Consider the following 18,962-nt stretch of genomic DNA (forward strand, 5'->3'; position numbering starts at 1 on the left):
CAGAGGATTTATATACAGCCGGGCACACAGGGGATTTATATACAGCCGGGCACACAGGGGATTTATATACAGCCGGGCACACAGAGGATTTATATACAGCCGGGCACACAGGGGATTTATATACAGCCGGGCACACAGGGGATTTATATACAGCCGGGCACACAGAGGATTTATATACAGCCGGGCACACAGGGGATTTATATACAGCCGGGCACACAGGGGATTTATATACAGCCGGGCACGCAGAGGATTTATATACAGCCGGGCACACAGGGGATTTATATACAGCCGGGCACACAGAGGATTTATATACAGCCGGGCACACAGAGGATTTATATACAGCCGGGCACAGAGGATTTATATACAGCCCGGCACACAGGTGATTTATATACAGCCGGGCACACAGGGGATTTATATACAGCCGGGCACACAGGGGATTTATATACAGCCGGGCACACAGAGGATTTATATACAGCCGGGCACAGAGGATTTATATACAGCCGGGCACACAGAGGATTTATATACAGCCCGGCACACAGGGGATTTATATACAGCCGGGCACACAGAGGATTTATATACAGCCGGGCACAGAGGATTTATATACAGCCGGGCACACAGAGGATTTATATACAGCCGGGCACACAGAGGATTTATATACAGCCGGGCACACAGAGGATTTATATACAGCCAGGCACACAGAGGATTTATATACAGCCCGGCACACAGAGGATTTATATACAGCCCGGCACACAGAGGAGTTATATACAGCCCGGCACACAGAGGATTTATATACAGCCCGGCACACAGAGGATTTATATACAGCCCGGCACACAGGTGATTTATATACAGCCGGGCACACAGGGGATTTATATACAGCCGGGCACACAAAGGATTTATATACAGCCGGGCACACAGGGGATTTATATACAGCCGGGCACACAGGGGATTTATATACAGCCGGGCACAGAGGATTTATATACAGCCGGGCACACAGGTGATTTATATACAGCCGGGCACACAGGGGATTTATATACAGCCGGGCACACAGGGGATTTATATACAGCCGGGCACACAGAGGATTTATATACAGCCGGGCACACAGGGGATTTATATACAGCCGGGCACACAGGGGATTTATATACAGCCCGGCACACGGAGGATTTATATACAGCCGGGCACAGAGGAATTATATACAGCCGGGCACAGAGGATTTATATACAGCCGGGCACACAGGGGATTTATATACAGCCGGGCACACAGGGGATTTATATACAGCCGGGCACACAGAGGATTTATATACAGCCGGGCACAGAGGAATTATATACAGCCGGGCACAGAGGATTTATATACAGCCCGGCACACAGAGGATTTATATACAGCCGGGCACAGAGGATTTATATACAGCCGGGCACACAGGGGATTTATATACAGCCGGGCACACAGGGGATTTATATACAGCCGGGCACACGGAGGATTTATATACAGCCGGGCACAGAGGAATTATATACAGCCGGGCACAGAGGATTTATATACAGCCGGGCACACAGAGGATTTATATACAGCCGGGCACACAGAGGATTTATATACAGCCGGGCACACAGAGGATTTATATACAGCCGGGCACACGGGGGATTTATATACAGCCGGGCACACAGAGGATTTATATACAGCCGGGCACAGAGGATTTATATACAGCCGGGCACAGAGGATTTATATACAGCCCGGCACACAGAGGATTTATATACAGCCGGGCACAGAGGATTTATATACAGCCGGGCACACAGAGGATTTATATACAGCCCGGCACACAGAGGATTTATATACAGCCGGGCACAGAGGATTTATATATAGCCGGGCACAGAGGATTTATATACAGCCGGGCACACAGAGGATTTATATACAGCCGGGCACACAGAGGATTTATATACAGCCGGGCACACAGAGGATTTATATACAGCCGGGCACACAGAGGATTTATATACAGCCGGGCACAGAGGATTTATATATAGCCGGGCACACAGAGGATTTATATACAGCCGGGCACAGAGGATTTATATACAGCCGGGCACACAGAGGAGTTATATACAGCCGGGCACAGAGGATTTATATACAGCCGGGCACACAGGGGATTTATATACAGCCGGGCACACAGGGGATTTATATACAGCCGGGCACAGAGGATTTATATACAGCCGGCACACAGAGGATTTATATACAGCCCGGCACACAGGGGATTTATATACAGCCCGGCACACAGAGGATTTATATACAGCCGGGCACAGAGGATTTATATACAGCCGGGCACACAGGGGATTTATATACAGCCCGGCACACAGAGGATTTATATACAGCCGGGCACAGAGGATTTATATACAGCCGGGCACAGAGGATTTATATACAGCCCGGCACACAGAGGATTTATATACAGCCGGGCACAGAGGATTTATATACAGCCGGGCACACAGGGGATTTATATACAGCCCGGCACACAGAGGATTTATATACAGCCGGGCACAGAGGATTTATATACAGCCCGGCACACAGGGGATTTATATACAGCCCGGCACACAGGGGATTTATATACAGCCCGGCACACAGGGGATTTATAAACAGCCGAGCACACAGGGGATTTATATACAGCCCGGCACACAGAGGATTTATAAACAGCCGGGCACACAGAGGATTTATATACAGCCGGGCACACAGGGGATTTATATACAGCCGAGCACAGGGGATTTATATACAGCCGGGCACACAGAGGATTTATATACAGCCGCGCACACAGAGGATTTATATACAGCCGGGCACACAAAGGATTTATATACAGCCGGGCACACAGAGGATTTATATACAGCCCGGCACACAGAGGATTTATATACAGCCGCGCACACAGAGGATTTATATACAGCCGGGCACACAGAGGATTTATATACAGCCCGGCACACAGAGGATTTATATACAGCCGGGCACAGAGGAATTATATACAGCCGGGCACACAGGGGATTTATATACAGCCCGGCACACAGAGGATTTATATACAGCCGGGCACAGAGGATTTATATACAGCCGGGCACACAGAGGATTTATATACAGCCGGGCACACAGGGGATTTATATACAGCCGGGCACAGAGGATTTATATACAGCCGGGCACACAGGGGATTTATATACAGCCGGGCACACAGGGGATTTATATACAGCCGGGCACAGAGGATTTATATACAGCCGGGCACACAGAGGATTTATATACAGCCGGGCACACAGGGGATTTATATACAGCCGGGCACACAGGGGATTTATATACAGCCGGGCACACAGGGGATTTATATACAGCCGGGTACACAGAGGATTTATATACAGCCGGGCACACAGAGGATTTATATACAGCCGGGCACAGAGGATTTATATACAGCCGGGCACACAGGGGATTTATATACAGCCGGGCACAGAGGATTTATATACAGCCGGGCACACAGGGGATTTATATACAGCCCGGCACACAGGGGATTTATATACAGCCCGGCACACAGGGGATTTATATACAGCCGGGCACAGAGGATTTATATACAGCCGGGCACACAGAGGATTTATATACAGCCGGGCACATAGGGGATTTATATACAGCCGGGCACACAGAGGATTTATATACAGCCGGGCACACAGAGGATTTATATACAGCCGGGCACACAGAGGATTTATATACAGCCGGGCACACAGAGGATTTATATACAGCCCGGCACACAGGGGATTTATATACAGCCCGGCACACAGAGGATTTATATACAGCCCGGCACACAGGGGATTTATATACAGCCCGGCACATAGGGGATTTATATACAGCCGGGCACACAGGGGATTTATATACAGCCCGGCACACAGGGGATTTATATACAGCCCGGCACACAGGGGATTTATATACAGCCCGGCACACAGAGGATTTATATACAGCCCGGCACACAGGGGATTTATATACAGCCCGGCACACAGAGGATTTATATACAGCCGGGCATACAGAGGATTTATATAAAGCCGGGCACACAGGTGATTTATATACAGCCGGGCACACAGAGTATTTATATACAGCCCGGCACACAGGGGATTTATATACAGCCGGGCACACAGGGGATTTATATAAAGCCGGGCACACAGGGGATTTATATACAGCCGGGCACACAGAGGATTTATATACAGCCCGGCACACAGAGGATTTATATACAGCCGGGCATACAGAGGATTTATATACAGCCGGGCACACAGGTGATTTATATACAGCCCGGCACACAGGGGATTTATATACAGCCGGGCACGCAGAGGATTTATATACAGCCGGGCACGCAGGGGATTTATATACAGCCGGGCACACAGGGGATTTATATACAGCCGGGCACACAGGGGATTTATATACAGCCCGGCACATAGGGGATTTATATACAGCCGGGCACACAGGGGATTTATATACAGCCGGGCACATAGGGGATTTATATACAGCCGGGCACACAGAGGATTTATATACAGCCGGGCACACAGAGGATTTATATACAGCCGGGCACACAGAGGATTTATATACAGCCGGGCACACAGAGGATTTATATACAGCCCGGCACACAGGGGATTTATATACAGCCCGGCACACAGAGGATTTATATACAGCCGGGCACACAGGGGATTTATATACAGCCCGGCACACAGAGGATTTATATACAGCCGGGCATACAGAGGATTTATATAAAGCCGGGCACACAGGTGATTTATATACAGCCGGGCACACAGAGTATTTATATACAGCCCGGCACACAGGGGATTTATATACAGCCGGGCACACAGGGGATTTATATAAAGCCGGGCACACAGGGGATTTATATACAGCCGGGCACACAGAGGATTTATATACAGCCCGGCACACAGAGGATTTATATACAGCCGGGCATACAGAGGATTTATATACAGCCGGGCACACAGGTGATTTATATACAGCCCGGCACACAGGGGATTTATATACAGCCGGGCACGCAGAGGATTTATATACAGCCGGGCACGCAGGGGATTTATATACAGCCGGGCACACAGGGGATTTATATACAGCCGGGCACACAAAGGATTTATATACAGCCGCGCACACAGAGGATTTATATACAGCCGGGCACACAGAGGATTTATATACAGCCGGGCACACAGGGATTTATATACAGCCGGGCACACAGAGAATTTATATACAGCCGGGCACACAGGGGATTTATATACAGCCGGGCACAGGGAATTTATATACAGCCGGGCACACAGGATTTATATACAGCCGGGCACAGAGGATTTATAAACAGCCGGGCACACAGGGGATTTATATACAGCCGGGCACACAGGGGATTTATATACAGCCGTGCACAAAGGGGATTTATATACAGCCGGGCACACAGGGGATTTATATACAGCCGGGCACACAGGGGATTTATATACAGCCGGGCACACAGGGGATTTATATACAGCCGGGCACACAGAGGATTTATATACAGCCGGGCACACAGAGGATTTATAAACAGCCGGGCACATAGGGGATTTATAAACAGCCGGGCACATAGGGGATTTATATACAGCCGGGCACACAGGGGATTTATATACAGCCGCGCACAGAGGATTTATATACAGCCGGGCACGCAGAGGATTTATATACAGCCGGGCACAGAGGATTTATATACAGCCGGGCACGCAGAGGATTTATATACAGCCGGGCACAGAGGATTTATATACAGCCCGGCACACAGGGGATTTATATACAGCCGGGCACACAGAGGATTTATATACAGCCGGGCACACAGAGGATTTATATACAGCCGGGCACACAGAGGATTTATATACAGCCCGGCACACAGGGGATTTATATACAGCCGGGCATACAGAGGATTTATATACAGCCGGGCACACCGAGGATTTATATACAGCCGGCACACAGAGGATTTATATACAGCCGGGCACACAGAGGATATATATACAGCCGGGCACACAGGGGATTTATATAAAGCCGGGCACAGAGGATACACACAGAGGATTTATATACAGCCGGGCACACAGGGGATTTATATACAGCCGGGCACACAGGGGATTTATATACAGCCGGGCACACAGAGGATTTATATACAGCCGGGCACACAGAGGATTTATATACCGCCGGGCACACAGAGGATTTATATACAGCCGGGCACACAGAGGATTTATATACAGCCGGCACACAGAGGATTTATATACAGCCGGGCACACAGAGGATTTATATACAGCCGGGCACACAGAGGATTTATATACCGCCGGGCACACAGAGGATTTATATACAGCCGGGCACACAGGGGATTTATATACAGCCGGGCACACAGAGGATTTATATACAGCCGGGCACACCGAGGATTTATATACAGCCGGGCACACAGGGATTTATATACAGCCGGGCACACAGAGAATTTATATACAGCCGAGCACACAGGGGATTATATACAGCCGGGCACAGGGGATTTATATACAGCCGGGCACACAGAGGATTTATATACAGCCGGGCACACAGGGGATTTATATACAGCCGGGCACAGGGAATTTATATACAGCCGGGCACACAGGATTTATATACAGCCGGGCACACAGGGGATTTATATACAGCCGGGCACAGAGGATTTATATACAGCCGGGCACACAGAGGATTTATAAACAGCCGGGCACACAGGGGATTTATATACAGCCGGGCACACAGGGGATTTATATACAGCCGTGCACAAAGGGGATTTATATACAGCCGGGCACACAGGGGATTTATATACAGCCGGGCACACAGGGGATTTATATACAGCCGGGCACACAGGGGATTTATATACAGCCGGGCACACAGGGGATTTATATACAGCCGGGCACACAGAGGATTTATATACAGCCGGGCACACAGAGGATTTATAAACAGTCGAGCACATAGGGGATTTATATACAGCCGGGCACACAGGGGATTTATATACAGCCGGGCACACAGGGGATTTATATACAGCCGGGCACGCAGAGGATTTATATACAGCCGGGCACAGAGGATTTATATACAGCCGGGCACGCAGAGGATTTATATACAGCCGGGCACACAGGTGATTTATATACAGCCGGGCACGCAGAGGATTTATATACAGCCGGGCACACAGGGGATTTATATACAGCCGGGCACACAGAGGATTTATATACAGCCGGGCACACAGGGGATTTATATACAGCCGGGCACACAGGGGATTTATATACAGCCGGGCACACAGAGGATTTATATACAGCCGGGCACACAGGGGATTTATATACAGCCGGGCACACAGAGGATTTATATACAGCCGGGCACACAGAGGATTTATATACAGCCGGGCACACAGGGGATTTATATACAGCCGGCACACAGAGGATTTATATACAGCCGGGCACACAGAGGATTTATATACAGCCGGGCACACAGAGGATTTATATACAGCCGGGCACACAGAGGATTTATAAACAGCCGGGCACACAGGGGATTTATATACAGCCGGGCACACAGGGGATTTATATACAGCCGGGCACACAGGGGATTTATATACAGCCGTGCACAAAGGGGATTTATATACAGCCGGGCACACAGGGGATTTATATACAGCCGGGCACACAGGGGATTTATATACAGCCGGGCACACAGGGGATTTATATACAGCCGGGCACACAGAGGATTTATATACAGCCGGGCACACAGAGGATTTATAAACAGCCGGGCACACAGGGGATTTATATACAGCCGGGCACACAGGGGATTTATATACAGCCGGGCACACAGAGGATTTATATACAGCCGGGCACACAGAGGATTTATATACAGCCGGGCACACAGAGGATTTATATACAGCCGGGCACGCAGGGGATACACACAGCCGGGCACACATAGATGATATATATACAGCCGGGCACACAGAGGATGCACACAGCCGAGCACACATAGATGATATATATACAGCCGGGCACACAGAGGATTTATATACAGCCGGGCACACAGAGGATACACATAGCCAGGCACACAGAGGATTTATATACAGCCAGGCACACATAGATGATATATATACAGCCGGGCACACAGAGGATGCACACAGCCGGGCACACAGAGGATTTATATACAGCCGGGCACACAGAGGATACACATAGCCAGGCACACAGAGGATTTATATACAGCCGGGCACACATAGATGATATATACACAGCCGGGCACACATAGATGATATATACACAGCCGGGCACACACAGAGGATATATACACAGCCGGGCACACACAGAGGATATATACACAGCCGGGTACATAGATGATATATATACAGCCGGGCACACATAGATGATATATACACAGCCGGGTACATAGATGATATATACACAGCCGGGTACATAGATGATATATTCACAGCCGTGTACAAAGATGATATATACACAGCCGTGTACATAGATGATATATACATAGCCGGGTACATAGATGATATACTGTATATACAGTCGGGCACACATAGATGATATATACACAGCCGGGCACACACAGAGGATATATACACAGCCAGGCACACAGAGGATATATACACAGCCGGGTACATAGATGATATATACACAGCCGTTACACATAGATGATATATACACAGCCGGGCACACATAGATGTTATATATACAGCCGGACACACATAGATGATATATATACAGCTGGGTACATAGGTGATATATACACAGCCGGGCACACATAGATGATATATATACACAGCCAGGTACATAGATGATATATATACACAGCCGAGTACATAGCTGATATATACACAGCCGGGTACATAGATGATATATACACAGCCGGATACATAGATGATATACTGTATATACAGCCGGGCACACATAGATGATATATACACAGCCGGGCACACATAGATGATATATACACAGCCGGGTACATAGATGATATATACACAGCCGTGTACATAGATGATATATACACAGCCGGGTACATAGATGATATATATACAGCCGGGTACATAGATGATATATACACAGCCGGGTACATAGATGATATATACACAGCCGGGTACATAGATGATATATACACAGCCGGGCACACATAGATGATATATATACAGCCGGGCACACATAGATGATATATATACAGCCGGGCACATAGATGATATATACACAGCCGGGCACATAGATGATATATATATACAGTCGGGCACATAGATGATATATACACAGCCGGGCACATAGATGATATATACACAGCCGGGCACATAGATGATATATATATACAGCCGGGCACATAGATGATATATATACAGCCGGGCACATAGATGATATATACAAAGCCTGGCACATAGATGATATATACACAGCCGGGTACATAGATGACATATACACAGCCGGGTACATAGATGATATACTGTATATGCAGCCGGGCACACATAGATGATATATACACAGCCGGGTACATAGATTATATATATACAGCCGGGCACATAGATGATATATACACAGCCGGGTACATAGATGATATACGTTATATACAGCCGGGCACACATAGATGATATATACACAGCCGGGCACACATAGATGATATATACACAGCCGGGCACACATAGATGATATATACACAGCCGGGCACACATAGATGATATATACACAGCCGGGTACATAGATTATATATATACAGCCGGGCACATAGATGATATATATACAGCCAGGCACGCTGACTAGTTATAACCGGTGTCATGGTGTTTGTTTTGTAGTAGATTAATGTTAAAGAGATGCAGCACATAATAAATGAGAAGCGCTGGGGGTGGAGCCCAGGAAGTCGCCAGCGTCCGGTGTCACCATGATGAATGGAGCGCTGAGATTACAGATCTCCCGCGACGCTCCAGCCACGCAACACTTCACAGGCTCCGCCCATGAGGATCAGCGTCACAATTGTCATCTGAGCCACGACCTCCATAAAACACCGGTCACCGACTAATCCATCTATCTGCGCCTATAACTACCAATATGGCCGCCACTACATGTCCCACATTGATTGTCTCCGCTTTCCCAGAGCCCTGAATGGTGATCCTGTCTATACGGAGTCTGAGAAATGAGAGACAACCCCATGGAAGCTGTATGATCGGCATTTGGTAGTCACCCAGCTTTCCCAGATACAGACCGAACAAAGAAACGGCGGAACAGACTTTTTATCAGCTTGACAGAAAAGGAAAGTCGGGACTTGGGCTTTTTGGGGGTTATCTGCTCTACACCTGACAATATACTGACCCCCATAGATAACGTTACTGCAGCCATGCACACACAGGACACCACGGCTGACAACACTGGACAATAGCACGCCATTCCTCTCCAGGTTTCATGCAGGGACATTACCCGCGGGTGAAAGGTCTCGTTTTCTTGGCTGAGGTGATGGACGATCCCCGACACACAGAGCGGACCAGCAAACCCCAGCATGTCGGCCATGATCCGGAAGATGCTGCTGAGGACAAGGGGTCTCCCGAACGCGTGGCACAGAGCGCACCAGATGGACCTGGAGCCGGCAGGACACGGGGAGGACTTGGTCTGCGGGGGAGGAGGAGTCGTGTTATCTCTGGACGGTATACTGTAATTCTATCACAGCTTATTAGAGACGTTATGTTGGAGTTTCTCCCTATTTTCAAGATCTCTGCTTGCTGTAAGTAAATGGAAACATTTTGTCTCACATCCAAAGACTGAAACCTTTCCTGAGCTAGCCATGCTCACACAGCAGATGTCTTGTTACAATGTATCTGATACCACGGATACAATGAAACAAATCCTCAGCTGTGAGAAGTATTAGATTAGGACGGGTTTTCAAACTCTGGATGTGAGTGATAATGTTCCCATTCACTGACTGCACTCAGAGATATGGAAAAGGATGAGGAACTGAAAAACAACATATTAAGAATTTGCAGAGCTTTTCATTGTACAATAATAAATCTTCATATGAATAGAACTGCACTGGCCCTTTAATAACCGTATTACCAAAATAATGTAACCACCATCAGTCCGTAAAAAAAAAAATTTTAGCCGAGCTCTCAAATCTGGGGTATCTAATATACAGCTACACAGGGTGATATACATCTAATATACCGCTACACAGGGTGATATATATCTAATATACCTCTACACAGGGTGATATATATCTAATATACCTCTACACAGGGTGATATATATCTAATATACCGCTACACAGGGTGATATATATCTAATATACCTCTACACAGGGTGATATATATCTAATATACCGCTACACAGGGTGATATATATCTAATATACCGCTACACAGGCTAATATATATCTAATATACCTCTACACAGGGTGATATATATCTAATATACCGCTACACAGGGTGATATATATCTAATATACCGCTACACAGGGTGATATATATCTAATATACCGCTACACAGGGTAATATATATCTAATATACCTCTACACAGGGTGATATATATCTAATATACCGCTACACAGGGTGATATATATCTAATATACCTCTACACAGGGTGATATATATCTAATATACCGCTACACAGGGTGATATATATCTAATATACCGCTACACAGGGTGATATATATCTAATATGCCGCTACACAGGGTGATATATATCTAATATACCGCTACACAGGGTGATATATATCTAATATACCGCTACACAGGGTGATATATATCTAATATACCGCTACACAGGGTGATATATATCTAATATACCGCTACACAGGGTGATATATATCTAATATACCGCTACACAGGGTGATATATATCTAATATACCGCTACACAGGGTGATATATATCTAATATACCTCTACACAGGGTGATATATATCTAATATACCGCTACACAGGGTGATATATATCTAATATACCGCTACACAGGGTGATATATATCTAATATACCGCTACACAGGGTGATATATATCTAATATACCTCTACACAGGGTGATATATATCTAATATACCGCTACACAGGCTAATATATATCTAATATACCGCTACACAGGGTGATATATATCTAATATACCGCTACACAGGGTGATATATATCTAATATACCGCTACACAGGGTGATATATATCTAATATACCGCTACACAGGGTGATATATATCTAATATACCGCTACACAGGGTGATATATATCTAATATACCGCTACACAGGGTGATATATATCTAATATACCGCTACACAGGGTGATATATATCTAATATACCGCTACACAGGGTGATATATATCTAATATACCTCTACACAGGGTGATATATATCTAATATACCGCTACACAGGCTAATATATATCTAATATACCGCTACACAGGGTGATATATATCTAATATACCGCTACACAGGGTGATATATATCTAATATACCGCTACACAGGGTGATATATATCTAATATACCGCTACACAGGGTGATATATATCTAATATACCTCTACACAGGGTGATATATATCTAATATACCGCTACACAGGGTGATATATATCTAATATACCTCTACACAGGGTGATATATATCTAATATACCGCTACACAGGGTGATATATATCTAATATAACTCTACACAGGCTAATATATATCTAATATACCTCTACACAGGGTGATATATATCTAATATACCGCTACACAGGGTGATATATATCTAATATACCGCTACACAGGGTGATATATATCTAATATACCGCTACACAGGGTAATATATATCTAATATACCTCTACACAGGGTGATATATATCTAATATACCTCTACACCGGGTGATATATATCTAATATACCGCTACACAGGGTGATATATATCTAATATACCGATACACAGGGTGATATATATCTAATATACCTCTACACAGGGTGATATATATCTAATATACCGCTACACAGGCTAATATATATCTAATATACCTCTACACAGGGTGATATATATCTAATATACCGCTACACAGGGTGATATATATCTAATATACCGATACACAGGGTGATATATATCTAATATACCTCTACACAGGGTGATATATATCTAATATACCTCTACACACAGGGTGATATATATCTAATATACCTCTACACAGGGTGATATATATCTAATATACCGCTACACAGGGTGATATATATCTAATATACCTCTACACACAGGGTGATATATATCTAATATACCTCTACACACAGGGTGATATATATCTAATATACCTCTACACAGGGTGATATATATCTAATATACCTCTACACAGGGTGATATATATCTAATATACCGCTACACAGGGTGATATATATCTAATATACCTCTACACACAGGGTGATATATATCTAATATACCGCTACACAGGGTGATATACATCTAATATACCTCTACACAGGGTGATATATATCTAATATACCTCTACACAGGGTGATATATATCTAATATACCTCTACACAGGGTGATATATATCTAATATACCTCTACACGGGGTGATATATATCTAATATACCTCTACACAGGGTGATATATATCTAATATACCTCTACACAGGGTGATATATATCTAATATACCGCTACACAGGGTGATATATATCTAATATACCGCTACACAGGGTGATATATATCTAATATACCTCTACACAGGGTGATATATATCTAATATACCGCTACACAGGGTGATATATATCTAATATACCGCTACACAGGGTGATATATATCTAATATACCGCTACACAGGGTGATATATATCTAATATACCTCTACACAGGGTGATATATATCTAATATACCGCTACACAGGGTGATATATATCTAATATACCGATACACAGGGTGATATATATCTAATATACCTCTACACAGGGTGATATATATCTAATATACCGCTACACAGGCTAATATATATCTAATATACCGCTACACAGGGTGATATATATCTAATATACCGCTACACAGGGTGATATACATCTAATATACCGCTACACAGGGTAATATATATCTAATATACCGCTACACAGGGTGATATATATCTAATATACCTCTACACAGGGTGATATATATCTAATATACCGCTACACAGGGTGATATATATCTAATATACCGATACACAGGGTGATATATATCTAATATACCTCTACACAGGGTGATATATATCTAATATACCGCTACACAGGCTAATATATATCTAATATACCGCTACACAGGGTGATATATATCTAATATACCGCTACACAGGGTGATATACATCTAATATACCGCTACACAGGGTAATATATATCTAATATACCGCTACACAGGGTGATATATATCTAATATACCTCTACACAGGGTGATATATATCTAATATACCGCTACACAGGGTGATATATATCTAATATACCGATACACAGGGTGATATATATCTAATATACCGCTACACAGGGTGATATATATCTAATATACTGCTACACAGGGTGATATATATCTAATATACCGCTACACAGGGTGATATATATCTAATATACCGCTACACAGGGTGATATATATCTAATATACCGCTACACAGGGTGATATATATCTAATATACCTCTACACAGGGTGATATATATCTAATATACCTCTACACAGGGTGATATATATCTAATATACCGCTACACAGGGTGATATATATCTAATATACCTCTACACAGGGTGATATATATCTAATATACCTCTACACAGGGTGATATATATCTAATATACCTCTACACAGGGTGATATATATCTAATATACCGCTACACAGGGTGATATATATCTAATATACCTCTACACAGGGTGATATATATCTAATATACCTCTACACAGGGTGATATATATCTAATATACCTCTACACAGGGTGATATATATCTAATATACCGCTACACAGGGTGATATATATCTAATATACCGCTACACAGGGTGATATATATCTAATATACCGCTACACAGGGTGATATATATCTAATATACCTCTACACAGGGTGATATATATCTAATATACCGCTACACAGGGTGATATATATCTAATATACCGCTACACAGGGTGATATATATCTAATATACCGCTACACAGGGTGATATATATCTAATATACCTCTACACAGGGTGATATATATCTAATATACCTCTACACAGGGTGATATATATCTAATATACCGCTACACAGGGTGATATATATATAATATACCGCTACACAGGATGATATATATCTAATATACCGCTACACAGCGTGATATATATCTAATATACCGCTACACAGGGTGATATATATCTAATATACCGCTACACACAGGGTGATATATATCTAATATACCGCTACACAGGGTGATATATATCTAATATACCTCTACACAGGGTGATATATATATAATATACCGCTACACAGGATGATATATATCTAATATACCGCTACACAGCGTGATATATATCTAATATACCGCTACACAGGGTGATATATATCTAATATACCGCTACACACAGGGTGATATATATCTAATATACCGCTACACAGGGTAATATATATCTAATATACCGCTACACAGGGTGATATATATCTAATATACCGCTACACAGGGTAATATACATCTAATATACCGCTACACAGGGTGATATATATCTAATATACCGCTACACAGGGTGATATATATCTAATATACCGCTACACAGGGTGATATATATCTAATATACCTCTACACAGGGTGATATATATCTAATATACCGCTACACAGGGTGATATATATCTAATATACCGCTACACAGGGTGATATATATCTAATATACCTCTACACAGGGTGATATATATCTAATATACCTCTACACAGGGTGATATATATCTAATATACCGCTACACAGGCTAATATATATCTAATATACCTCTACACAGGGTGATATATATCTAATATACCTCTACACAGGGTGATATATATCTAATATACCGCTACACAGGGCGATATATATCTAATATACCGCTACACAGGGTGATATATATCTAATATACCGCTACACAGGGTGATATATATCTAATATACCGCTACACAGGGTGATATATATCTAATATAACTCTACACAGGGTGATATATATCTAATATACCTCTACACAGGGTGATATATATCTAATATACCGCTACATAGGGTGATATATATCTAATATACCGCTACACAAGGTGATATATATCTAATATACCTCTACACAGGGTGATATATATCTAATATACCGCTACACAGGGTGATATATATCTAATATACCTCTACACAGGGTGATATATATCTAATATACCGCTACACAGGGTGATATATATCTAATATACCGCTACACAGGGTGATATATATCTAATATACCGCTACACAAGGTGATATATATCTAATATACCGCTACACAGGGTGATATATATCTAATATACCTCTACACAGGGTGATATATATCTAATATACCGCTACACAGGGTAATATATATCTAATATACCTCTACACAGGGTGATATATATCTAATATACCTCTACACAGGGTGATATATATCTAATATACCGCTACACAGGGCGATATATATCTAATATACCGCTACACAGGGTGATATATATCTAATATACCTCTACACAGGGTGATATATATCTAAAATACAGCTACACAGGGTGATATATATCTAATATACCGCTACACAGGGTGATATATATCTAATATACCGCTACACAGGGTGATATATATCTAATATACCTCTACACAGGGTGATATATATCTAATATACCGCTACACAGGGTGATATATATCTAATATACCGCTACACAGGGTAATATATATATATAATATACCTCTAAACAGGGTAATATATATCTAATATACCGCTACACAGGGTGATATATATCTAATATACCGCTACACAGGGTGATATATATCTAATATACCGCTACACAGGGTGATATATATCTAATATACCGCTACACAGGGTGATATATATCTAATATACCGATACACAGGGTGAATATATATCTAATATACCTCTACACAGGGTGATATATATCTAATATACCGCTACACACAGGGTGATATATATCTAATATACCGCTACACAGGGTGATATATATCTAATATACCGCTACACAGGGTGATATATATCTAATATACCTCTACACAGGGTGATATATATCTAAAATACCGCTACACAGGGTGATATATATCTAATATACCGCTACACACGGTAATATATATCTAATATACCGCTACACACAGGGTGATATATATCTAATATACCTCTACACAGGGTGATATATATCTAATATACCGCTACACACAGGGTGATATATATCTAATATACCGCTACACAGGGTGATATATATCTAATATACCGCTACACAGGGTAATATATATATATAATATACCTCTAAACAGGGTAATATATATCTAAAATACCGCTACACAGGGTGATATATATCTAATATACCGCTACACAGGGTAATATATATCTAATATACCGCTACACAGGGTGATATATATCTAATATACTGCTACACAGGGTGATATATATCTAATATACCTCTACACAGGGTAATATATATCTAATATACCTCTACACAGGGTGATATATATCTAATATACCGCTACACAGGGTGATATATATCTAATATACCTCTACACAGGGTGATATATATCTAATATACCGCTACACAGGGTGATATATATCTAATATACCTCTACACAGGGTGATATATATCTAATATACCGCTACACAGGGTGATATATATCTAATATACCGCTACACAGGGTGATATATATCTAATATACCTCTACACAGGGTGATATATATCTAATATACCGCTACACAGGGTTATATATATCTAATATACCTCTACACAGGGTGATATATATCTAATATACCTCTACACAGGGTGATATATATCTAATATACCGCTACACAGGGTGATATATATCTAATATACCGCTACACAAGGTGATATATATCTAATATACCTCTACACAGGGTGATATATATCTAATATACCTCTACACAGGGTTATATATATCTAATATACCTCTACACAGGGTGATATATATCTAATATACCTCTACACAGGGTGATATATATCTAATATACCGCTACACAGGGTGATATATATCTAATATACCGCTACACAGGGTGATATATATCTAATATACCGCTACACAGGGTAATATATATATAATATACCTCTAAACAGGGTAATATATATCTAATATACCGCTACACAGGGTGATATATATCTAATATACCTCTACACAGGGTGATATATATCTAATATACCTCTACACAGGGTGATATATATCTAATATACCTCTACACAGGGTTATATATATCTAATATACCTCTACACAGGGTGATATATATCTAATATACCTCTACACAGGGTGATATATATCTAATATACCGCTACACAGGGTGATATATATCTAATATACCGCTACACAGGGTGATATATATCTAATATACCGCTACACAGGGTAATATATATATAATATACCTCTAAACAGGGTAATATATATCTAATATACCGCTACACAGGGTGATATATATCTAATATACCGCTACACAGGGTGATATATATCTAATATACCTCTACACAGGGTGATATATATCTAATATACCTCTACACAGGGTTATATATATCTAATATACCTCTACACAGGGTGATATATATCTAATATACCGCTACACAGGGTGATATATATCTAATATACCTCTACACAGGGTGATATATATCTAATATACCGCTACACAGGGTGATATATATCTAATATACCGCTACACAGGGTGATATATATCTAATATACCGCTACACAGGGTAATATATATATAATATACCTCTAAACAGGGTAATATATATCTAATATACCGCTACACAGGGTGATATATATCTAATATACCGCTACACAGGGTGATATATATCTAATATACCTCTACACAGGGTGATATATATCTAAAATACCGCTACACAGGGTGATATATATCTAATATACCGCT

General features: G+C 42.0%; 1 protein-coding gene across 1 annotated transcript in view; it reads right to left on the reverse strand.

The window, feature by feature from the left end:
* The window catches only part of LOC142699464 (ATP-binding cassette sub-family C member 8-like), a gene marked incomplete at its 3' end in the record, with an annotated part of 108,455 nt that overhangs the window by 43,984 nt on the left and 45,509 nt on the right, over nt 1-18,962 (reverse strand). Inside the window, exon 6 of the mRNA XM_075848053.1 lies at nt 10,386-10,574. Within this exon, the coding sequence (XP_075704168.1) occupies nt 10,386-10,574 (189 nt within the window). The remainder of the gene's footprint in view (nt 1-10,385; nt 10,575-18,962) is intronic.

The sequence above is a fragment of the Rhinoderma darwinii genome, unplaced genomic scaffold (assembly GCF_050947455.1).
Source record: "Rhinoderma darwinii isolate aRhiDar2 unplaced genomic scaffold, aRhiDar2.hap1 Scaffold_1587, whole genome shotgun sequence".
Classification (NCBI taxonomy): Eukaryota; Metazoa; Chordata; class Amphibia; order Anura; family Rhinodermatidae; genus Rhinoderma; species Rhinoderma darwinii.